The 25219-nt window shown below is 36.2% G+C and overlaps 1 protein-coding gene across 3 annotated transcripts in view; it reads right to left on the bottom strand.

Moving 5' to 3' along the window:
* usp28 (ubiquitin specific peptidase 28) overlaps positions 1–25219 on the bottom strand; it is a 41373-nt gene that overhangs the window by 15114 nt on the left and 1040 nt on the right. The window contains exons 2-18 of one of the 3 annotated variants that reach the window (XM_030153840.1): positions 21242–21316; positions 19102–19222; positions 16691–16778; positions 16414–16576; positions 14501–14587; positions 13452–13589; positions 11401–11471; positions 11242–11318; positions 11017–11165; positions 10627–10754; positions 8423–8518; positions 8163–8339; positions 6317–6522; positions 4957–5027; positions 4510–4738; positions 3568–3903; positions 1499–1614 (exon numbers count right to left, since the gene is read on the bottom strand). In XM_030153840.1, the coding sequence (XP_030009700.1) occupies positions 1499–1614; positions 3568–3903; positions 4510–4738; positions 4957–5027; positions 6317–6522; positions 8163–8339; positions 8423–8518; positions 10627–10754; positions 11017–11165; positions 11242–11318; positions 11401–11471; positions 13452–13589; positions 14501–14587; positions 16414–16576; positions 16691–16778; positions 19102–19222; positions 21242–21316 (2328 nt within the window). Of the gene's footprint in view, positions 1–1498; positions 1615–3567; positions 3904–4509; positions 4739–4956; positions 5028–6316; positions 6523–8162; positions 8340–8422; positions 8519–10626; positions 10755–11016; positions 11166–11241; positions 11319–11400; positions 11472–13451; positions 13590–14500; positions 14588–16413; positions 16577–16690; positions 16779–19101; positions 19223–21241; positions 21320–25219 lie in introns of all 3 variants that reach the window. The other 2 variants (XM_030153839.1, XM_030153841.1) reach the window with 2 other exon arrangements.

Here is a 25219-nt window from a genome sequence, read left to right as displayed (position 1 = left end):
ATCCCGTTCTGGGTTAGGAGGATTAATTTTTGCAACAAGCTATGCAAGTATAGTGTGCTATGTATATTTCAGTGTATTTAGGGTTAGACACATTCCACTTTTCAATCCTATTTATACACATCTGTAAGGTTAATAACCAGGTTAATGATTACTTACTGAGTCCCAGTTATACTTCATCTATTAAGAATAAATCAAATTGTCACAATCATTTCATGGGAACATTTAAAAACGCACTTTTTCTCATTAGCTTTTAACCAGTGAGTGACATGTCTGTTTTTTTTTTTTTATGCTGTTTTTAACAGATTTTAACTTGTCTTTGTTTTTTTATGATGTTTGTATTGTGTTTTTCTTAGCCCACTTAACACCCTGTGTTTTCACTAGTTTTATTTACTTATTTAATTCCTTGTTTTATGTTTGGTGTACAGCACTTTGGCCAGCTGTAAAGTTCTTAAAGTGCTTTATAAATAAAGTTGGTATGGTATGGTATTTCATGGGAAGAGGCAAAAATATTTTATTCCAACCTTCTGGCCAACAGTGTATAATAGATGCAAATATCTGTATATGTTATAAACACTATGAGTGAAATAAACAAATACAGTGTGGGAAAGTTCCCTTTTGTAACTTTGTCCCTGGACACCTGATATCAACTGACAAGGACAAGCACAGCATCAATGTTTTACAACACATTAAATAATAATCAGTCTCTTACAGACAAGCTTTAAAATGTGTCTGCTTTATCTTTTTTTGTGTTTCCTGAAAAATATGAAAAAAATGACCGTCATTTATTTTAGGAAGGTCATAATGTGTAACCAGTTGGGACACCAGGGGAGTTGGGCCTTTGTAACTACTGTTGTAAATAAGCTTTACTCACACCTCACAAATGTGTTTCATACAAGCTTTTTGTATGTCTACACAATGCAAGCTGTGAGGACGTTATTTGGAGTTATTACCTTTAGCAAGAAATCTTTTCAATTTCAGCTATCTGATGCAACCGGGCGTAATAAATCCTTTAGGAATCATTGGTTATCACATCACAAACGTCTACATCATGAAAGCTTTTCTTAAAGACTCAAAGTGTTTTATAGTCAATAATCTGAAATAAAGGTCTCAGTGCCTGTGCACGTGTCTATGTCATGCATATTGGTATTGTACAGGGTACAGACAAAGAATACACGGTCTTCAAAAAAATAAATATAATTACCTTGTAGTTGTAAAAGTAAAAGTTAGTCCTGTGAAGTAGCCTGCCTGGATCTTTTAAGCTGACACCAAACCCTGCTGAACAAATCAGCTGATGCTATAATCACTCTTGGCCTGTTCTTTATGTGTACATTACTGTATACTGTGCCTGGCATTCACCCAGGATCTTAACCACTATGCTAAGTGGTAAAATTAGATCTATGACCCAGTTGTACACATTTTATTTTTGTAGCCTGCAATATCTGACCCATATTCTGCTGAGGGGGGAACAGGTGTGTGGGGTGTTATGGACTTTACCCACCTCCTCCTCAGCTGAAACTATGCTCTGGTTTGGCCGTTGGGTAGTGGTGACTACTGTGCTGCTGTCATCTGAATGGCAGGCCGGGCTCTCTGTTGCTCCTGTTGACTCTGTTTCTACTAAAACCAGAGTACAGAAGTCGTCAAACATACATTAAATAGATATTTGTTTTACTTCAAAACAACAAATATTCTCTATTTCTTTGTAGAATAGCAACAGAGGAGTGCAGTTATAATCGTCATAGACAATCAGATGGCATCAAAGCTGCCATACCTCAACTGTTTGATAGGATTTTCTCTTTTTGATTTCAAAATAATTGCGATTCAATAATAATAATAATAATAATAATAAATTTTTTTAAACCCTTAATGTTGACTGTCGCAAATTTGCGTCAAGCCGTTTCAAATATGGAATCAGCCATGGTAGTGTATGTCTTACCCCAATGCTGGATTGGGCATATTCAATACGTACATAGTCAGGACACTGAAAATATTTTTGTGGAATCAATAAAACCATCTCCATCCCCTGAACATCAGTTTTATTACTTTTTCATTACTATTGAACATTATGCTTGTTATTGCAAATTTGCATCATAGCCAAATTTTTATCTATATTATGTGCTATAGTCAAATTAACAGTCTCCACTTAATTTAGCACCAGCTTGAAAGCAAAAACAAAAATAGTTTATTTTTTAATATACTTGTATATACATTCAGGCGTTAAGGGGTTATCTAAACAAGGACTTACCCTTTACGTCTTTAGGTTTACCTTTTGGAAATTTGTATTTTTCTTTACACACGGAATCGAGTGGATGTAAGTCATTTCTATTATTTCATTCTCTTTGAGACACACACACATAAATATAAAACCTGAATATAAAATATTTATGCATGTGTGGACTGTAATGCACTTGTAGTCCGCTACATGCTTCTTCTTTAGGATTCTTAGGGATTATAAGGAGGTGCACACCTGTAAAATATGTCATAACTGTTTTGAAGTTTTGAAACTCAATGGGTTAGGGAGACACAGTAATGGGATAAAAAATTATACTGAAATGTTTTTCTGTGATAAAGCAAAACAAGAGCCATAAGATGGTGGCATACTACCATAGTCCAATATAGGAACATACAACATACAAAATCCTTAGAAGACACACAACACATGTGTAGTGGCTTTATCTTTAGCCACTACAATGGTGTGGAAGGGCTCAACCTGTTGTATTTTTTGACGTGTGGATGAATGAATGTCCGGCTGGTTTTCTTTGCCTTTGGATATGTCAGTTCATTTATTCATTGATATCAAGTCCAAGTGTTCATTATAGGTCACAATCGTTGTTCCATATACTTTCTATAAATAAACAAAATAGGCTCCTTAACATAAAAAGCACTGAAAACTCCGACAAACTTAATTTACTCTGTCTCATGGTCAGGAAATTGTTTGAGGGTGTCCTCATACACACACTGCCCACCTCACACAACAGGTATATGTAACCCTGCAACACCCATACCAACACCCATGATGAATCGCACATGTGGTGATCATCACAGCCGCACCCACTAAAAAATTCTTAAAATAAGGTCAAAACAGAAAAGAATAAACAAAAAAAATGTATCTTGGCTCCAACAACATGGTTCATTCTAGTGCTTCCTTTTACTTCACAGGTTGATGAATAGTAAAAGGCAACAACAGTAAGTCTGGCGCAAAAATATTGCAAATTTTCCAGTTATGCTTCACATGTGCCCATTGCTATATCCCCCTGCATTTGATGCCAGGATAAAAATGAATAATTCTTGAATAAATAGGTTGACCATAACCGGAAGTAAAATCCCCCTCTCTTACTTTTATAAATACAATGGCATTATAGAAGCCACTGCTTTTTTTGAGATGTCAAATATAAAACTTAGTTGTATGCTTTTACTTTTTTAAAACTGAAACTTTACTGTAACTTTATATATTGTTCAGAATAATTATGAGATGACCAAATCAGAGCTGTGCTCTGATTTCAAATAAAAAACAAAATGGCTAATTAAAATCTTATAAACCCTCCTGCTTGTGGCCCCAGTGTCCTCTACCTTCAGGCCTCCCTGTTGGATCTGGTTGAGGATCTTCCAGTGCCTCTGTTTCTGGTTGTGCTTCTGGAACGTCTTGGGCCTCCTCTTCTGTAGATCCTCCTCCTGCCTGGGGAGCTGGCTCCACGGCAGGCTGCTGTGTGTCCTGTGGATTGGGGGGTGGGGGCTCTGCAGAGACCGTGGATTCTCCCTGGGGGGCTGCTGTCTGACAGAACTGCTCTTCCCATTCACTCAACTCCTGCTGGAACCAGCGGTTATCTTCTTGGACATAGCGTCGGAGGACCGGGGGCAGGGTGTCCATGCCATGGAGAACTTGGCCTGTCTCATCATCTGTATCTTCTAAGAGAATGAGGGGAGTCAGTTGACAGACTTACATATTAACCACAGCCATCAACACTATAAATATCAACTATCAGACTAACATCTATGTATATTTGTGTCAGCACATCACCTTTTATTTCATTTAATGTAAACAGAAGGTTCCATTTGTATCTGTATGCTCTACTTGTATGTCTGCTAATATGGTTTATGTTATGTGCATATTCCAGAAGAGAATCAGTAAATTTTTCTTAAAAATAAATGTATCATTATCTTCCATTGATCTTTCTTCTACAGCTAGAACTGATACTAGGAAATGTAAATGTTACATTTGTGGGGTTAGATATTAAATTATATACTTTTTGGTTTTTGTCACTTTGAAGCCAGCAGTTTGCATTCTGCCCATTGCTGTGTTGGCCTTTTGTAACCAAGTTGATGGGATAACAGGTTTGTCTTGACACTGGACATAGATTCTGGTTTAGCCTTGGTGAATTTGCACTTTTAGTTCTTCTAGATGAGTAGTGAAGGAATTTCCTCCCTTACTATTTACTACGTACCATTACTAACACAGCAAAAATTCCAAATGGACATTGAGATTACTGAATGTCGGTTTCATTTCCCCTGTACCTGTGATGAGGTGGGGTAGCCTGTCGTCGATGTACATCAGGCAGTATGCACTAGCATTGGTCATGCCACCAAATGAGTCTCGCTCTAGCTCTTCCCACGTTGACTCAGTGATGGTTATATCATTATACTTCATCCAGCGCTGGTTGGCATGGTCATAGATATAAGCCCAGTAATGACCGGCTGAAGCCTGACCTTCATGCACAAGCACTGCATGAAGTCTGTAGGGAACCTATACCAGGGCAGAGCAACATAAAGCCTTAAATACTCACTGTATAAAACATTGAATCTACTTAAATAATGACATTCAGTATCCAGACTTTGCAAAATTCATTTTAATTCAGATCAAACTTCAATTGTTTTTTCTGTCAAGACTGAAGATCAGTAAAGTTTAATCTCATATGGGCTCATTTAAGATGTATTTTCAGTTTCATTTTGTCAAAGCCTTACCTGGCAGAGGCTGTTATCTGAGTACATGCTCTCCAACACCTGTGTAAGTCTGTCAATGCTGGCCTTTAGCTCTGAGATACACATACAAATAACAAGAACAACACAACGAAAAAGAAAAAGACACATATAGAGAGAACATTTGTTCATTAATAAATACACTATAATACATGTTCAGAAAGAGCATCCCACACATAGCATGGAACATCTTCTATTTACTGGACTGTCACTAAGTGCTCTGCTTTGAGTGGTTTTTTTTCTATTTTGTTTTTATTGAAGCATAAGAGACACAACATATTCCAGCCACATTAATCTGTTACATATTCCTCATAGTGTACATATTTAAAAACACATTCTCCATCAAACAAGGTACAGTGAGGCTAATACATTTCTGGTTGTCTTTGTCCCACTTTCTTAGGGATTAAAACTGATTCTTTTTTTTTTGCTTTGAGTGTTTTAACCCTCAAAGACTCAAACATCCACAACAACCAAAACCATCTAATGATCTAAAAAATACCTGTTGATCCACTAATCCTATCAATACATGTAAATAATCAGTGTAAAATACAGTTTGCCATCTTTTCATGGCCATCAGATATGACCCATTTGGATGTTCAGAGGTTCTGTAGTGAACATGGAAACACTGTCATCTTCTACAACATTGATTCACCAGTAAATGGAATTTGACAGACGACAGTGGATGGAGACACAATTTTATCTTCAGTTCATGATATATTTTGCTGAAAAAAATCTCTTTTTCCTCATTTTCTGATTTGATCTAATAACCTCTGAATTTACTCTGAACCTTCATTAAAATCTACATGATCAGTGAATTTAATGTAAGAAAATACCTGATTTTCACAAAAAAGCCAAACTGCAGAAGATAATATATAATAAATGGTGATAAATCACTTGGGAAGACAAAAAAAATTATTTGGAAGTTGTGACAAAAATAGCATTGAAGGTAGGGCCGGGCAATAACACAAAATGGGGTACAATAAAATTGATGTACTTGACATACAGTAAATAGATTTAACAGCAGAAATACATGCAAAACTGAGTAAACTTTATATTTGCAGTTTAAAACTCAGAGGGCACAGTGGTAAGTCAAGGTTTATGTCATGGTATTCATGGAATGAAAAACTCTACTTCTAAAATTACAGCTTACTTAAATAAAACCTGTTCATTCAAAACTCATTATCATTTTCCATGTTTTGACAGTTGAGATCACCACCTGCTTCTATAAAAGACATTTAACTTGGATGTCAACACTAAACATGTGCTCTCAAAATCACCATCAAACCACCACCACCAAAACTGAGCCTGCTTTCATCATTGTGTTGAAATATGAGTGTTAGCATACCATTGATGTCATTCTCCACTTCAGTCCTCCAACGCTGGAGGCAGGTTTTAACAAAGTGCAGCTCTTCTTCAGTGATACTGTGCGGGGCTGGGTGCGGTGGGCAGTCAATGGGATATCTGCACTGAGTGAATGGCTTGTATATAGGGGTCCTTTGGCAACTGGAAACACTGGAAACTAGGTCGTCTGAAGCTGGATCTCCAGGTTCACTAAGGGTTGCATAAAGTTTTAGGTTAGCTTAAATTAGATAAAGTTAGTCACAACCACATTTCTGTTCCCTCAAAAGGGTGGGTTTGGTCTATTAAGGGCAGAATTACAATAGCAAGATTTCCCTTGCCAAAAAGTCAAAAAATAAATACAAAAGCAGTTTGCTTGTTTGTTAATAGTTTATATCACATTAAAGCTACATCAAACAGAATGCAATATTAGGGTTTAAAGGATATAGGTGTGATGACAACCTTAGTGTCACACCCAACAGTAATAATAATAATAATAATAATAATAGTAAATAATATTTTGATGTCAAGTGGCTGATATAAATCATATAGAAACCACATTTAAAAGTCATAGACTGCTGCAACTAGGGCAGAAAATTGTAAGCAGTGTTGCCAACTCTTCAGTAAGGAAAGTATCTTTTGTTTGTCTTAAAAGTTACTAGAAGTTGCTAAATGAGGTCATCACCTAATTTGCATAATTGTAAATGTACATGTAATTGTAATGAACAATGAAGGACAGAGGAATATCATTGTGGGAGAGACAAAAAGTGAGTCTAAAGCCACACTAAATATGTTTTGAACTACAAATGAACTATACTTTGTCAACTCTTTTTAATGTCCCAGCTTCAACCCTCCTCTTTTATTCAGCTTTGGGGACTGGCTAAAGTGACTCAAATGAGACACTCTCGAGGAGCTACTTTGGTAATTTATTTATTTGTATGTTTAGTTTTTAGCTTCATTTTCTTAAGTTTGGTTTTTAACCTTGTGGTCCACTTAAGAGCCTCCAACAAGTCCCTGTAAAACATGAGCATTTTTAACCATTTTAATTTTCAGTCAATCGGACCAAAAAGAGACAAGAGAGAAAACTGTCAATGGTACTGGGAGTGATTTATATCCAGTGCAGTGTTTTGTTTTAGACAAAGAACAATATGTGCTTTCATGTCAGAGTCTCCAAAAGTCTCCAGTAACACCAGAAAAAGTTGACAGCTTTGTCACTAGTCGCTTTTTTGATAGAGAGTCTCTGGAGGGGTCAGAAAAATCACTAAATATACCAACAAAGTGGATGAGTTGGAAACACTAATTTTAACAGCGAGGCAGACAGACTGTATGTTTTTTTGACTGACAGAGAAAAGTTAGAGGAAAAATGTGTGTTTTAGTGTTTGTCACTTTGCTAAAGTAGCTAAATTTGTTGCTGGGTGGTCTGAAAAGTTGATAAATCTAGTAACAAAAGTGCTAAGCTGGCATCAATGATTGTATGGGGACAAATAACAAATAAGTACCAGAGTCATGCTTCTTTCTCCGTTTTTAGTCATAATTGTATTAACACCAAAACCACATGGTTAGGTTTGGAGATAAGAAAAGGTTTGGGTTGAAACACACCCTGTCAACAACGTAATGACAAGGTTAGCATTTGAAATTCTGTTTGTCAAAGACTTTGCACTCAGGTATCATACAATACTAGGTCTATACATGACCTGGGTTGGTGCTGTTCAACCACGAGTCTAAATAGCATCTACCTTCAACAAATTCTGTTATTCTTTCCAAATTCCATCCACATAACACATTATAGAAACACTGTCTCTTTCAGTCAGTGTGATGCAGGTGAAGTTTGAGGACACAGCTGTGTAGTCCACCTGCTGTCTTTGGAGTTGGGGTCATTGAGAGGGCTGGTGGGGGTTGGGGAAGATGCAGCTGGTCTCAGGTCCTCCGCTGGGGAAACACTTGTGGGCTTCGTGGTTGCAAACTCCAACACAAACTGTAGCATGTCAGCCAGTGGATACTTGGCAGGTCCTGACCCATAATTTTTGTAGCTGTAAAATAGACAAGAGGTTAAGAATATTTCCTGTCGAGCTGAAAAGACCAAAGGCCATATTACAGCTTGGAAAAATCTTACCACTCAAATTTTTGTTGAAGGATGGCAAGTTGCTCCTTGAGTTTTTTCACCTCTCCTCTCCTTTCATGAGTCTGCTCTATGTTTTTATGAAGATATCTGTGTACAAAGTATGAAGTGGATCCAATATAGATTAATATATTTGTTCCATATTAAGCAAAATTTTAATGCATACACATATATTTTATTTGGTCTAAGTACAAGTAACTGTAAGTTACTTGACTTAATTTTTCAAAGACGGTTTAACATATGTATTTTCCCTTATTGGCGCAGACAACTAATAAAATAAATTCAGAGATATACGTATTTTATCAACAGCTAATGACTACTGTTAAAAACACCAATGAAACTACTGGGAAAGATGAAGACTGGAAAGTTTTAAAAGTCATAAGGAGCCTATTCAAGAAAGTTAAAACAAACCTCTGACTCTATTAACTCTGACAAAAGGGAAACTGCATTTTCTCTACATTATCAAGTCCTCTTCTTTTGTGTGAAGAAGCTCTCTGATATGCAGTTTTATTTCCTTATTCATACAGACAATCACATGCATATTCAAACACAGACATTACAGTTTAGGACAGCAAGCATATTCACATTTACAGCTGATTTGTTTTTTTTAGTTTTACATTAGTTTGTTACTGAACCTCCTGCCAACTTCATCATTCTGATTCACTATAGGTTTGATCTCTGCCCTCACATTCACATATTTTCCACTGATTCATTGGAACTGTTACTGAACACACTGAGTTTCCAAAGTAGCCCTCTGAGGTGTAAGGGTATTTTCTCGATTTTTACATAATTTCTTAAATTCACTTTTTTAAGGTACTAGCAAATAATACAATACTCAAATGTTTTAAATCAAACTATTCAGGACAATCTCAGGTTTATGTAACTGAGGCCTATTTTGTCCTAAAGCACTGTAGAAAAAGATAATTCAGCCCAAATGCTGAAAATATTAAGTATGATTTTTGTAAATGTTAAAAATCTGTTGTGAAAACACACCTTCACTCAAGTAGACGAAGTGTTTTGGTGTTGAAGTAGGTTTTCCAAAATCTGAGCTTCACAAAAGTAGTGGAATATATGAATAAAATAATAGGGGAGTGTAGGAAACATGTCTGAAATGAAATAATGTGCTACTGTTTTTTGAGCATAAATGTTGTCTGTCATTCTATTTTCAGCTTCATTAGATGTGTGCGAATCACAAAGGAGTATTACGAAATATATTTACTAAACACACAAAAACTGTAAAACTACATACATTCATTTCTATTAATGATTTTAAAAGAATCATGGAGAATTCAGTGAAGGAGGAATGTCACTGTTTTTCTTGATGCCATTATGGTTAAGTAGTTGTTATTGTGTTTTATTGTTAATTGTGTATCATGTATGTGTTTTACGTTGTTTGGACTTTGTATGGCTGCTACCTTGGCCAGGTCTCCCTTGCAAAAGAGATTCCTAATCTCAATGGGACTTCCTGGTTAAATAAAGGTAAAATAAAAATAAATAAAATATTTACAATATTTACATACTGTATATTCTTTTGTTTTTCTTTTTTATTGATGCCATACAGTAAAACAGTTGTCCGTCCCACAGAGGGGGACGTCTCATGTTGGACTAAATTAAAACCAGAATAGGGCGGGCTTTAGTGATTTCAGAATGCCTGAAGTAAAGTAAAGGTCCATATTAGATTCCATATGAGCTTTGGTGGTTCTTTGTAGCCTGTTGTTGAATTTTGGTGCCTTAATACATTTTGTTCTTGTTTACTCATATTTCCAATCCACTAAGAAAACCCTTACAGTAAACAATGAATGAATGACTATCAGTTACGTATATTAATAGGTTATTAAATTTATTCAGATTATTATATGTTAAGATATTTTTCTTTTTTTCTATAACTACTAATTGTTTTTCAAGACAAATGTGCAAACAGTTCACATAAGCATGCCCATATTTGTTGAAGCCTTCTAAAGTAACCATTAAATTAACATGAATGACCACTAAATTAATTGTTTCCATAGCGACTCATCCTTTAGCCTCACTGATGTCTTTTTTAATTCTGTGTGAACATACTCAGAGAATAGTTAACTAAATGTGTTTGTACAGCTGTTCTGAAAATTCAACAGTTTTCTATCTTATACACTCAGTAACTTCAGATTGTGTTAAACTTGCTTCTTCTTTCCTACATCTTTTAAAATCTGATATCTCACCTGTCCATGTAAATGATCTGTGGGAACTCCAGTTTCTTGTGAATCTTCTCAGGGCGCCCCAACTGTGTATTAAACTCAAATCTAGACAGTTCAAAGGTCAATACTGGTGGTAACTTTTTGAACCATCTCTGTAAGCAATGACAAATAAAGACTTTTAGCAGAACATCAAACTGTACTGACAATGACTGACAATAAGTGATAAATATAATAATGAACTGATTCTATATTTTTATTTGTGACTGCTTTTCTAATTTCTTTCTGTATTTAACATTCTGGGTCCTTTACAGAGAATAAAAACAAAATTTCATCACATTGTACAGTTGTATTTTTGCAATTACAAGAATACTTATTCCTATTCCTAATATACTGAAACAGTCAAATGTTTTTCACCTCGCGACCAGATGGAACGGTGTGATCTGAATGGAGTGACTCGATCTCCCTTTCAACCATTGCACCTTCCAAACATTCATCCAGATTGTTGAAGCCGTTGACTTGCAGAGGGTACTGACCAAACTGCTCAATGTTGCATAGTGTTTTACCTGAGCCAAGTTAAACAGGTATGAGCAAATGCAGAGTGTTTATAACAGCAAGACAAAAATGTCAGTCAGTACCTACCCTCGTGTCTTCTCTCTGTCACAAAGGTACCATAGAAAAGTTGAACCATGGGGTTTTTTTGTTTGTCCTCTTCATTACTAGAAGTAATGTGTGACATTAGATAGATGTGATATAAATACAATTAAGAATATCTCAAAACAAGATATGTGTCTAACTTACTTTCCACTGGCAGCCAACTGAAAGGCATCCTCCAGCCAGTCAAGAAGCTTATGGGTAAACTCACTGACATCCTGAAATAACAACACACTCTTGATGTCTCAATTGTCTTCACATGTTTATAGACACACATCTGTTGACAAACCATTGAAAATACAGGGATAGAGCAATGAAACAGAACATTTTACTGTTGCAATACATTTTTAAATGCCAATAAAGGTTATTAATTATTCTGATGAACATTTTACTTTTGACTTTTTTTTTTTTTAACATAGTCAGCTCAAAGCTGCGTATGACGTTCCTTACCAATTTTTAATCAAATCTATAAAATCCGAGTGATAGCCTAAGTATCACAAATCCATTAGTCTTTCTGGGATTACGCACCTGAATCACTTCCCTCATGGTGAACAACTTCGAAGTGTAATCCATCTCAAGCAGTCCGTTTGTTTACATGCCAAACCCATATGTCACTCGGGCCTTTTTGGAAATTTTGTTGCGAGGTGCATTGTGGGAATGGGATTTCCACCCAGCTGCAGTATGGCCGCAGCAGCAACAAACACAGAAACGGTTTCATTGCTTCTAGCTGCTGCGGGGAATTGAGAAAAGGCCAGAGTGATGGTCTGGTTTCGGTTTGGCATGTTAACAAACGGACTGCTTGTGATGGAGTACACTTTGAAGTTGTTCACCGTGAGGGACATGATTCAGGGGATCGTTTCTGGGTTATATAGTGAATGCACCCTTCCACGCAAATGGTGAGCTAACGATGGGTCAGCAAACGCAGAGGCTTAACGACAGCAAAATCTATTTCTGGGCTCGTTATGTTCGCTAAGCCATCGTTTACTCACTATTTGCAATGAAGGGTGCGCTAATGGGTGCGTTCACTATTTAACCCAGAATGAACGCTCTAACCCTAACAGTTCTGCTCCCATACCATTCTCATTCATTCATTCATCTCCCAAAGCCACACACACTCTGTCCTTTGTTGTTCTTTGTCCTGAAGTAATCTATAGCTATCCATAAATCGATGCAGAGAATACAATTCAGTGACCAGATCAATCCTCACACGGTAAATTTATTTTTATCAGTGCAAAATGTCCAGGGGAAAAATCTGATATCATCAAAGATATTGTCAAATTTCTGTTAAAAATCTTTTTTTTCAAATGTAAATAATATTACAAAGGAAATACATGACAGATATAAAGTGAAATGAAGCTACAAGAATATATCCTCTTTCTAATGCAGACCTCCGAGGTCTGTGTTAAAATCAGCCCTGGACAAGGGCTGATTTTTAACCAACAAGCGCAGACTTTTAACCAACTAGCCCAGAAACGGGATAACGCATTTTGCGTTGCGTTGGTCGTTAACAAACTAAGAGTGGGCCCAGAAACAGGATAGCACTGGGCTTAACGATTTAACGAGGGAGCGGAGAAACAAGCCCCAGGTGCATAATCACGGAAAGACTAATGGATTCGTGATACTTCGGCTACCATTAGGGTTTTAGAGATCTGATGAAAAATTGGTGATGAATGTCATATGCTGCTTTAAACACAAACTTAATTTTGGTCATGTACTGTAGATTTTGATGCTGAACAAGCATTTTATCCTTCTTCTGTGCAGTTTCTCTTGTACAGTGTTGTTAATTGTTGTGCAATGTTTTTTTGTTGTCATTAACTTAGTTTTTATAACTAATTATAATTATTCTTCTTATTATTATTATTACTAACATACTTATACTTATATTACCGTTTACTTATTACTTATATGTCGCTACAACTACTATGACCATGATTACTAGTATTATTGTTATTATTATTTCTGCTATTATATCATACATATTATTATAGCATAATTACTTTTGTAATTTGTATTTGTTGGAAAAACCATCATATTAAGCACTAAATGAGAACTAAATCATGAAATCATAGGACTGTTTTTGTTGTGATATGTCTATTTGTCATATTGCCCAGTTTCTTCCCAACTTCAGAGTGTAGCTAGATAAGAATATTCACATGCTAACCCACAGAAGGGTTCCAAAACAAAAAATTGTGTTGTACCTGTTGGGCCTCACTGGTCCTGAAGGCATCTCGCAGTAATTCCACTGCAGCAGAAGGATCTACAAACCTGCGAGTGGAGCCCACCATGAGGGCAAACAGACAGCGGAGCTCCTGCATGAAAGCGATGTTCCTCTTGTCCTGGTAACATAAGCTCAGTCAGCCTGGGCCACACATCATTATGAATGTTTAGAGCATTAAGTATTCATAGAAAATACTGTCACATAAGTAAATGTTCCACCAAACATGAACTTCATCAACAACTCTAAACAATGGGGACATGCCCTCATGTGACAGTTGTACGTACGATACAATAACAGTAATGACCTGTAAAATAGAAGTATTCTTAATTTAAAGACAGGTTTTCAGGAAATAATTTGAGTGTCACAGGTCCAAGTTCAGTACACTCCCTTAATATTAGGCTACATTTGTGTTCATCAATCTCTTCTTTCAAAACTGCTGTAAAAATTCTACCCTTAATAACTTGTAGAGCTAAAATAAACATAATCACAATAAAGCATAATTTTTATTGCAATGTACAACACAGTGCTGTTAAGCTTCATAATTTAAAGTGTGCATGACATACATAAAGAATTGCAGCATTCTCTCTCTCTCTCTCTTACTCTCACATTTTTCATGATCAATACTTTATTTCAATCTATTTTTACACAATAAAAGAAAGGAAAATATGCTACAAGTGAGAAACATATTTTAATGTGATGTCATTATGGTGGCATGGTGATGCAGCAGTTAGCACTGTCACCTCAGTCCTGACTTGGACGCCAGCACTGAGTGGAGGTGAGGGGCTTTCTGTCTGGAGTTCTTATGTTCTCCCCATGTCTGCATGCGTTCTCTCTGGGTACTTCGGTTTCCTCCAAGGATATGCTTAATAGGCTAATTGATCAATCTAAATCATCCTTAAGTGTGAACATGACTGTGAATGGTTCTTTGTCTGGACATGATGACACATCCAGGATGTAAACTACTCTCTGGTGTAAGGGCAGTGACAGTGGAAATCAGAGCTGGTATGCTGGACACTATATATGACTCACTGAATGACTTTTACACCTCTCCAACAGTTGCTCAGACAGGTGGTAGTTGAGAACCAGCCTCCTGAACACAGGCAGATGGAACAATGACTGTAACAGAACAAAATGAAGAAGAATCAATGTTTCCTTCCAGCCAAAGATGCAGATATCAAACAGACTATGTCTATAGAATTAACACAATTATGGTCCATATCAAGAAGACATGTATGTCAAAATTTATTGTATCAAACAAGGACTGAAGGTCACACCTGTATCTAAAGAGGGAAGTGTCCTAAAGGGGAGGTAATAATAATTATTATTATTGTGATAGAATTTTTATTATATGGTGATATAATTTTGTTATTTATTATATTGTGCTACTTTGCATGGGAGATGGGATGATTGCAGTATAATTTTATATAGGATTAGTGATGCTATGATGAAGTAAATCTTTTTAATCTTCTTCCTCTTCTTTAAATCTTTAATTTCATTTATATAGGGGCCATGTTACCCAACCCCAATTTAGATGTCAAAGTTAAAACCTGAAAGGTAACAAAGTAAGTAAAATGATGTAAAATGGACACACACGTAATCAATCTAATATTTTCATGTAACCATATTTCTCCACCGAAATCTTTCCTAAAAGATTACAAACCTCAATTTTAAATCTCTACAAAGTGTAATCTGCAGGATTCAACATTTTTATTTGATCTCAAAGTACCAAACCAAAGTAACAAAGGGCACATAAATCATTAGCACGTCTGGTTATAAAATGCCGGCCTTTCATGACAAACGTAATGGTTTAATATATGTTAAACGTTGAGTCTCAGTAGACCTTCTGAGCTCTTACTGTATGAATATCTTAATAGATTCACTTTCCATTCGAGTGGCAAATTCAATTACAGCTTATCTCAGTTTTACTGTAATTTATACCACAAGAGATAATAGAGGGAATATGAGCTGACAGATGAACTGTGCAGGCACTTTGTCTCAATCTGATAGCATAATTACTTTTTTAGGGGAAATGGCTTCATCTAGGGCTCCAGTCAGTTCAATTGTGACAAACTGTATCGTCAACAGCAAAAAGACAAACAAGTGAGTCTGATCTGTACACAATTTGTAAGTGCACTGTTTAATTTTCCTATTCAAATGTCAAGATAATAAACCCTGTTCAATGCTGTGTCAAACTGAGCATATCTTCATAGCTCAGAGACTGTTTTCCCTCTGTCCATTTCGATCTGAGTGATTCTACTTTTCGCTTCCTTCGTCATCATATCACACCACTATTTAATTATCCACGCAGTCTTTCCATCTCTATAAGGGCTCCAGTTTCCACAGAGCCACATGATGAGATCAGTCCAAATGGACATAAAATGCAATTAGAAGCTTAAACATACCTGCTTGTTTGTGTGTCTTTCTTTCTTCTCTTTTTCTCCTTTCAATTCTCAAAAGCTATTTTCTCAGAAATTACATGTGCAACTTAACCCAAAAAGAGCCAGAACTATTTTTTGTGGTGTCTTCCAAATGAATTTTTCTCTACGTTTAACCATTGCCAAGTGATTTATCACCACATATTAAAATATTATAAACATTTTTGCAGTGAAAATCAGGTATTATCCAGTACTTTTATAATTCGCTGACCATGTAGATGTTTATAAATGCTCAATAAATTCAAAGGTTACTAGATCAAAACAGAGAAAATTGAAAAAAAAAAAAAAAGACATTTTCAGCAAAATATATTATTAACTCTACGTAAAAGAAGCACCTACAACCACTCTCATTTACCAAACTACATAGGTTTTATTGTTGAACCAATGTTGCAGAAGACAATGGAGTTTCCATGTTCATTACAGACACTATGGCTTTTTTCATTTTCATTTTTTCCTTTTTTATTTTCATGATCAGATGTTGAATCCCCTATGGCGTTGTGCTATTACCTGGATGACGGCGCTGAACCAGCAGGTATTTCCCACGTTGCGAATGCCCACAGGCCAGTCGTCCTGACGGATCCAGTCTGCAGGGCTGCACATCTCACTCTGAGCCTCACATCTCTTTCTCTTCATTCGTGCTGAGTTCTCCTCTGCACTGGCTTCCAGAGCCCTGGTACACATCACAGCAACACTTCTATGATGCACTTGTTGAGTTTGCTATATTTTTTTTTGTTTTGTATTTCCCACACTAGACTTTGTGACAACAAAGCAAGCTGTGTGTTACCTGTTGAATTCTCTCTCCTCTTCTTGGGCATTGTGGGACTCCTGCAGGCTGAGCTCTATGGCTGTCTGCAGTTCATCTTTACCAAGTCCTGAATGAACAGGGAAGAAAGTAGAAACTGCTACTATGCTGAATCAGGACTTTCATATATAAACAGTGACCATTTTGTCATGTCTGCAAAAGAAAAGAAACCTATTGCTTCAATAGCTTATAATAGAGCTGTAGAAACAGGGTACGATTTACTTATTGGTGTCTGAAGAGTTCTATGCTCATCTAAGTCTCATGACAGACTAAAACCTCTGAGTCTGCTGTGTTCAATATTATCTGAAGGTCCACAGTGTCCACATTTGAAAGTCTATTAATTATAATTGTTCTAAGTGTTTTTGCATTCCTGTGTGTATAGACATATTTTGTAGGGATTTTTTTCTTTTAAATCAGAGGGTAAAAATAACTGTTTAGGAAAATATCCTGCCCACTCTGTATACAAGTGGGCAGGATATTTAGAGAGTCAAACCCGCTGACTTATTCTTTTTCTAGTTTCAGTTTTAGTGTTTGACATTTTCATTATTAACAAAAGCTTTAAATTGTAGAAGCTGAAAACAATACATTGCTAAAAGGATTTCAAAGACACTAAAAATAGGGTAATAAAAAAATTTTGATTAAAGAAGTCTGTAGTTGTGTTTATTGATCTACTGTGGTATTATGCAAAAACTCCAACTCCAGTCAATAAACTATTCCAAAAGACACATATCATCATTTGAAAGTAACTGATTGAGTGATGCCCCAATCATTTCCACACTGTTGACAACATTATTTGCTTGGTACTGCCATTTGTCACTCTGGCCAAAACTTATGTTGCTACAGTGTCCAATTTCATGTTTTGTGTGATGCTAGGGAGTCATTGTATGATCTTTACAGCATTATCCACCAAGTGTCCATTTTTGTCTTCAAAATGAAAGCAAGAGTATATCCACAGGGTCCAAGAGCTCTTACACTGTCTGCTAAATGAACAAGTGCAAGTGCACATTGGCTGTCATGTATCATTCAGTATAAAATTCCACTCATTTGGAACATAAATTTCAAAGTAGATTTTCAGCATTGTCTATCTGTACAGGGGTTATTGCAGGGGTGTCAAACTCATTTTAGTTCCACATTCAGACCAATTTCTCAAGTGGGCTAGACCAGTAAAATAATAACATAATAACCTACAAATAATGTGCACTCCAACTTTTCTCTGTTTTAATGTAAAAAAGTAAAATTACATTATGAAAATGTTTACATATACCAACTGTGCTTTCAAAAATGTGAATGTTTAGTTTATTTGCATTTTTTTATGAATTGTTTATAAATGTAAACATTTTCACAATGCAATTTTACTTTTTCAAATTTTTCACACTAAAACAAAAAAATAATTTAAGTTGTCTAAATACTAGAGGTTTTTATGTTATTACTTTATTAGTCTGACCCGCTGGGCTGTATGTGAGCCCTGAACACTCTTGATTACAAATGTCTTCATTGAAATTTTTGCACTTTGCAAATGCATCCCATGGGCCATATTAGACCCTTTGGCTGCCCAGTTTTGGCCCGTGGGCTGTATGTTTGACACCTCTCTCTCCAGTTGTACTTCAATGGGAACCTCAATGAAAAAGTTGAGCCCTCCACAAACACATACAGTCAACAGTCATAAAGCACGCACTAACATATTTATGCAAAATTAGAAAGGACGAAACATTGAAAAATTTTGAAATTTTGTACGTTCCTGTTTGTTTGTTTTTTGCACATTTAATCTGGCTATCAGAGGGGCAATGCAACCTCTGCGCTCCTCTTGAGGATGAAGTGGTTCAGAAAATGAATGAATGAATGAATGAATGAATGAACAGGAAATCAGTGTACAGATTGAGATGATTTTTGCAGCATTCCTGTGTATTGCCATTTTAATAAAGGGTCAATTTCTTCCACCATTTGAAATTTGCATGTTGCTCCATTGCAGCTCCATTATTGCTCATTTTCTTTTCCAGTGGAAAGACAATGAGCTCTTAAAAACACTGAACTGAGACTTGATATCTCCCTGAAGTCTCAAATATGACTTCTGACAATTCTTATGTCTCACCTATTTCTTCTGGTGAATTTTAGGAGAAATATATGAAAACACTTGAGATGAAATAGACACAAAGGTGAGACTGAAATGAGCACCTCAAATTTGTCTCCTGAGGTGTCAAAGAGCAAGCTTAGAGCAATAAAATTTTCATCTGGGTTGTGCTGCTTTTGTGTTTTTGGAATTTCCTCAGTTCACTGACATTTTCTGTTGGACCACCTTTTGTGTATGAATTTTAGTTTATGATTTCCTGCTGAAACTGCAATAATTAAAATAATAAACTTCTTTATATTCCATACATCTTATTGTTCACATGTACCTTTGTGGCCTTCCCAGTTCTGTCCTGTTGTTCCAGGCTGCTGTGCCTCCCCTGGATCCTGAACCTCTGCCGTCTGGGTTGTCAACAGTCCAACAGCATGTCCAATGTCACCCTGGCTGGCCTTTACAGAGACGGTAAAAGGTACTGTTAGTGACTGCAGGAGCTTAAGCATAGTTCAAAAAAGTGTAAAATAGTACAAAATCTCATATCTCATTACTGGCAACTTTTTAAACCATAGAATATATAAATACATGCATTATTATGCTTGCTTGAACAAAATGTTATAGATCATGGGGAGGCCTCTAACCTCTAAACACCAAGTACCCCCAAGCTGTTTATTTTAACAGTATAAGAGGCAAAAACTACGCAGTAACTCGTTAAAAGGCTCTCTTAAGACTCTTGATTACTTCATTCCATTGGTACATTGGCTTATATATAAGGCAATACTTGGCCTGCTGCCTTCCTACATCTATTTAATTGTGCAAAGAAATGCTGAAGCATATTCTCTCCATACAAATGATCCTTTGTTGCTTTCTGTTCCATATGTACAGAACTGGGTTTATTTCGCTGAATTAATTTCATTGAGTGCTTTTAAATCCAAATTGAGAGTTCTTGAGACAGAATCCACAACTTGCACTTGTTTTTCCTAATCTTAAACTGTGTATTATTACTTATTTATTTGTTTTTAAATGTGTAAAAATACAAAAAAAAAATTACATGGAAGATATTCACAGTCAATGGTGTCAAACTCATTTTAGTTCAGGGATCACATTCAGTCCAATTTCATCTTGAGTGGGCCGAACCAGTAAAATAATAACATAATAACCTATAAAAAAGGTCAACTTCCATAATTTTAGGTTTTAGTGTGGAAAATTACATTATGAAAGTATTTACATCTCCAAACTATGTTTAAAAAAAAATCTGATTAACATGAACTATCATGAACAACCTGAAATAGCTAAAATAAATAAATAAATAAATAAGTGCAATTTTAACAACCTTATGCCTCTGTTACACAAATACACAAAACATTTAGTAACAGGCAGAATATTGTAAAAATTCCAATAACTTTCCCGAAGACATTTCAGGTTGTTCATATTTGTTCAGGTTATTCACATTTTTTGTCAAAGGACAGTTTGTAAATGTAAATATTTTCATGCAGTTTTCCTGTTTTTTTAACACTAAAACAAAAAGAATGATTTGGAGTTGTCATTATTTATAGGTTGCAACGATAGTATTTTACTGGTCTGGTCCACTTGAGATCATATTTGTCTGTATGTGGATCCTGAAATGAAATGATTTTAACATCCTTGATTGTTAATATCTTCAGTGTATTTTTGCCCATGGGGCAAATTGGACCCTTTAGCGGGCCAGTTTTGGCCCACAGACCGTATGTTTGACACCCCTGTTTCAGGTAGAACAGCTTACTTTGAATGAAAGGTATCAACAATCCTATTACACAAGTCAGTCATCATATCTGCAATCAAATGAATGTTCTGGATTAATGCAGTAATACTACTTCTATATTTACTAGAACTGCAGTACTGTACATCATTTGTGTTTTGGTAAACCTGTGAGCTCCTTCTGATGCTCCTCCTGAGACAGGTTGTGTTATAGGCAGCCAGTCTATTTGTTGCTCTGATTGTCTTAAATTAGTTCTGATGAGGCTCTTATTAATGCCAGCTCCTGGGCAGTTGTGTTTCAAAACACACGCAGTGTGCCACCATCCTGGGGGTACTGTTAATGTAGACAAAGTGTTTTTAATCATACTTCAGCAAGAATCACTGCACGAGTGGTTTAACAAACTACCAGTGTGGCTTTAGGAGCTGCTATGGTCATCCACTGTGGCATCACCTGACAACTGTTGGATGGACTAGGTGAGTCATACAGTATTTAAAACATCGCCAAATATCACTTTTACTCATTGACAATGTGTAGTGACAGGGTTATCTTTTCTTTTAGATTATTAACATGCAGATGTTATACCTGGACTTATGGTCATTGCCTCTGTCATTGCTTTGGACAAGAGAAAATTAACCATGTAACCACCTCCAAAAATACAAAAAACAAAAACAAAAAAACATTAATCGTGTTACAGTATACTGGTGAAATGTGGAAAATAAGACCTTATTTTTCTTACATTCAGTGCTCTGTGGAGAATCTGTGGGTCCTGGATGCCGGTGATCTCCTTTAACTGATTAATCAGCATTTCACTCTGCTGAGAAGGAACAAAACAATCATTGCTTCTGCCAAAATATACTATGCATTTAGAATGTAAGTGAATGTGTATATATGTGCTTTTTCAACATATTTGTATTTGTGTTCCATAGCTCTACATATGAGGGGGCTTCAAAAAGTTCGTGGAAAAACAACATAGCTTTGACATGGTTTCAATGCCATGGCCCTCAGTTTTATACAGATGGACTTAAAGGCTGGTATCAACATTTGCAGAAGTGTATTGACCTAGATGAAGTATATGTTGACAAACAAACATCATAACTGAAACTGTTTTTTTCAATTGTACTTTTCCACAAACTTTTTGAAGCCCCCTCATATAAACAGCTATATTTACTTTGTGATTCATTGTGATTAAACATAACATAACAATGACATTAAGCATAATTGATAATCAGTTTGTGTAATCTAAGAGAAAACTTCTTTTCCTTTATCATTGTTTAATATTTATATACCAAATAATTAATCACTTAAAAAATATAAATGAAAATGTAAATAGATTATTGCAGCCCTGGTTACAATTTGATGATGTTGTGGCTGTTTTTTAGCTTGACATGAATATCAGCCACTAAACATATGAATAAAACTATAACCTATTTGGTGACCACTTATTGAAATATTAAATGATTAAGCTCAGTCACTTACTGCATAATATTAATTTTTAGGGCTTCCATTGTGAAATGTAATAAAAGTGGTGGAACTGCAGTGTGCAGTAGGGCTGCACGATTTTGGCCAAAATAAAAATCCCAATTTTTTCCTCTAAAAACTCGATTTTTGATTTCGATTCAGGCTGGTGGTGGCGTTTTAGCCGGCATGTCGTTTTCATGCGCAGCCTGCAATGCAACGCACTGCTCCTACTCTGAGGTGTGATGAAGTTTGAGGTGCTGAAATAAGCTGGTTGTCCTGCTGTCTTTGAATGATACCGTCTTCAAGCTGAGTTCGCAGCGAGGAATGGTTTGGTCTTCATCAGAAACTTTAAAGCCATACCAATTCCACACAACCGACTTGCTCTTGTTATTTTTAGCCACGAACTTCTCACTCTCCTTAGCAAACGCCATTTTTGTACAGGTGTGTGAAGACCAAGGACTGTGGAGACTGCTCTCACAGATAGGAGGAGGAGCCTACGATAGCCCGGAGGCACGTGACTCGGAGACACAACAGAGATGAAATTTGATTTGATGATTACCCTTTTTTAAACATCGTCCTACTCAAATAATCCGATTTCGATTTAAAATGGATTAATTTTGCAGGCCTTGTGGGCAGTATTGTATTAAGAGCCTATCAATGCAAATAATTCTGGATTACATTCCAGCTTTGTAAGTTACGGTCACACATCATGACACAAAACACTATTGATGATACGTTCGAAACATGGTGGACGTGTGATCCCCTTCCCTTTCTGAGGCAAAATGGCACAAACTAAAGTATTGGGAAAGCAGAACAATTTTTTATTTCAGGTGATAATATGCTAAACACTACATGACTGAATTTCTGCAATTAGAGGTTCTAAAATGCAGAATGTTTACTAATATATACACACATACATACATACATACATGAAAAAAGTTATTTAAATAGCAGATTCTCTTTTATATTACCTGTTTTACTGTAAAATGTTCTGCCTGTCTTTCCGCACTTTGTTTTTCTGTATAGTTTATTTGCTGCTGGAGCCTTATCTTATCTTATCTTATCTTATCTTATTTTATCTTATCTTATCTTGTCTTGTCTTATTTTATCTTAATGTCACTCATTTGTAAAGACAAACAGAGACAAAGTATGCCAAACTCCAGCACTGTATATTCTGTATATTTGCTGCTGTAAACACTGCAATTTCCCCACGGTGGGATCAGTAAAGCCATATCTTATCTTACCTTATCTTATCTTATCTTACCTAATATTTGTTATCTTTCATCCATCCATCCATCCATCCATCCACCCATCTATTCATCCATCCATCCATCCATCCATCCTCTGAACCTACTTTATCCTCTCTAGGGTTGTGGGCAATGCTGGAGCGTATCCCAGCTACCTACGGGTGAAGGCGGGGTACACCCTGGACAATTTGCCATTTCTTATCTTATCTTATCTTATCTTATCTTATCAGGCAACTTATGTTTGACATTGTTAATCCATTTAATTACATTTTATGACGGGTGTAGATAGCTAACCTCAGACGTTTTCAGTTTGGAATCAAAAACAGATAGGTAATTTAACTAACAAGAATTTGAACTGAATTCTAAACTTTTCAAACCTGTACTGAGTGAGGATGTTAGTTCAACCACTTATATTCTATGACCCACATTGTCACACACACATTGGGTCTATTGTACATGCAAATGGAACACCTGATGAGGTCAGAACAACAGGTTAACCCTTTCATGCATGAATAATGAGAACCTTAATCACAATTTTTTTCCTGAGTGTTTTTATCCCTCTTTAGGCATAAAAATAATAATTCTATTGATTTTTGTTAGCCTATTTTTATGGAGTTACAAAATGTCCACTCAGCTGGACACCATGCATTTAGTTTTAGAACCAAAGAAACATGTATTTACTGATATACTGTGTGAAAACTATGAAATAAAAACATTTTTAATGCTGCTAATCTGATGTTTTCTCACATTTTAACATACCTGCATGGAGATAATATGCAAAAAAAACCTGTTAATTACAGTCTAATAACAATTGGCAGTTTTTTTACTCTCAAACATCTTACTGCAGATCAGGTTTATCTAGAACAGCAAAGTTACAGTAATGGTATGAATTGCAGTGTATGGGATGATGCATAAGTGTCCACTGTGTTGGCTGATATGGAACTAAAACAACAAAATCCATCAATATACAAGAGAACACTTTTGAACAGCTGTCCACTGTAGTGACCAGTGTGCATGAAAGGGTTAATAAAGACCAAAATTTGCTGGCCCAAATTTGAATAAAAAATGGGATGCAATTCAAAATTGCAGAAACTATATTAACTGTGACCTAGTTTAAAACAAGCTGACACAACAGAACACAACTGTACACCAGTTCATACACCAGTGTCACTCACACTGGTGTATGAATGTGTGTTCGTGGTGTTCGGTGGTGTTCGGAAGGGCCATTTGGTGCAGACTGGCAGCCATGCATCCATCAGCCTGCCCCAAAGCAGCTGTGGTTACAAACCTAGTTTACCACCACCAGAGTGTGAATGTGAGAGCGAATAAATAATGGATCAATAATGTAATGCTCTTTGGGTGCCGAAAAGGTGCTATAGAAATCTAATCCATTATTATTATTATAACTGCATCGCTGCCATACTACTTTAAAATCACAATAAAACATATGCTATGAGGGAACACCTAATTGTTCATAACATTTCCTAACACTCTGAGTCCTATTTACACATATGCACACAAATAAACACAAGCTGAGTAGCTGTCATATGTTTTGACCTCAGACACATATTCTAAAAAAAAAGAGCAGCGACATGTTTGCTGATGGAGAAGTGCTATATAAAGGCTGTAACAGCAGGTGGATGGGTCAGACTGTTTCTGTCTAACACACACAGAGGAGGCCAAGAGCAGGCGGCCCAGACTTATATGGAGTCTGGGGGCTATCTGAGACCCTCATGGTTAACCTCTATTTTGGGCTACTGACATGGATAGCACAGGCTTCTGTTTATCATTCCACTCACCATGCCACCAGACCTGAGTGACTAAGGTACTTGCTCTCCCCCTCAGTCTCTTATACCCCTCCAAGATCACTACAAAAACAAAATCAGTGCAAATACTAGACATGGAAACCAGGCACAGGACAGCGCAATTTCTACGGAACCCATTACTGACTGTAATAATAATCTGTAATAATTATACTGTAATCAGACTGTATAATTCCTCTTTGTAAC

The sequence above is a fragment of the Sphaeramia orbicularis genome, chromosome 14, assembly GCF_902148855.1.
Source record: "Sphaeramia orbicularis chromosome 14, fSphaOr1.1, whole genome shotgun sequence".
Lineage (NCBI taxonomy): Eukaryota > Metazoa > Chordata > Actinopteri > Kurtiformes > Apogonidae > Sphaeramia > Sphaeramia orbicularis.
Note: the sequence above shows the minus strand (reverse complement) of the source record. Positions and strands in the feature narration are given on the sequence as shown.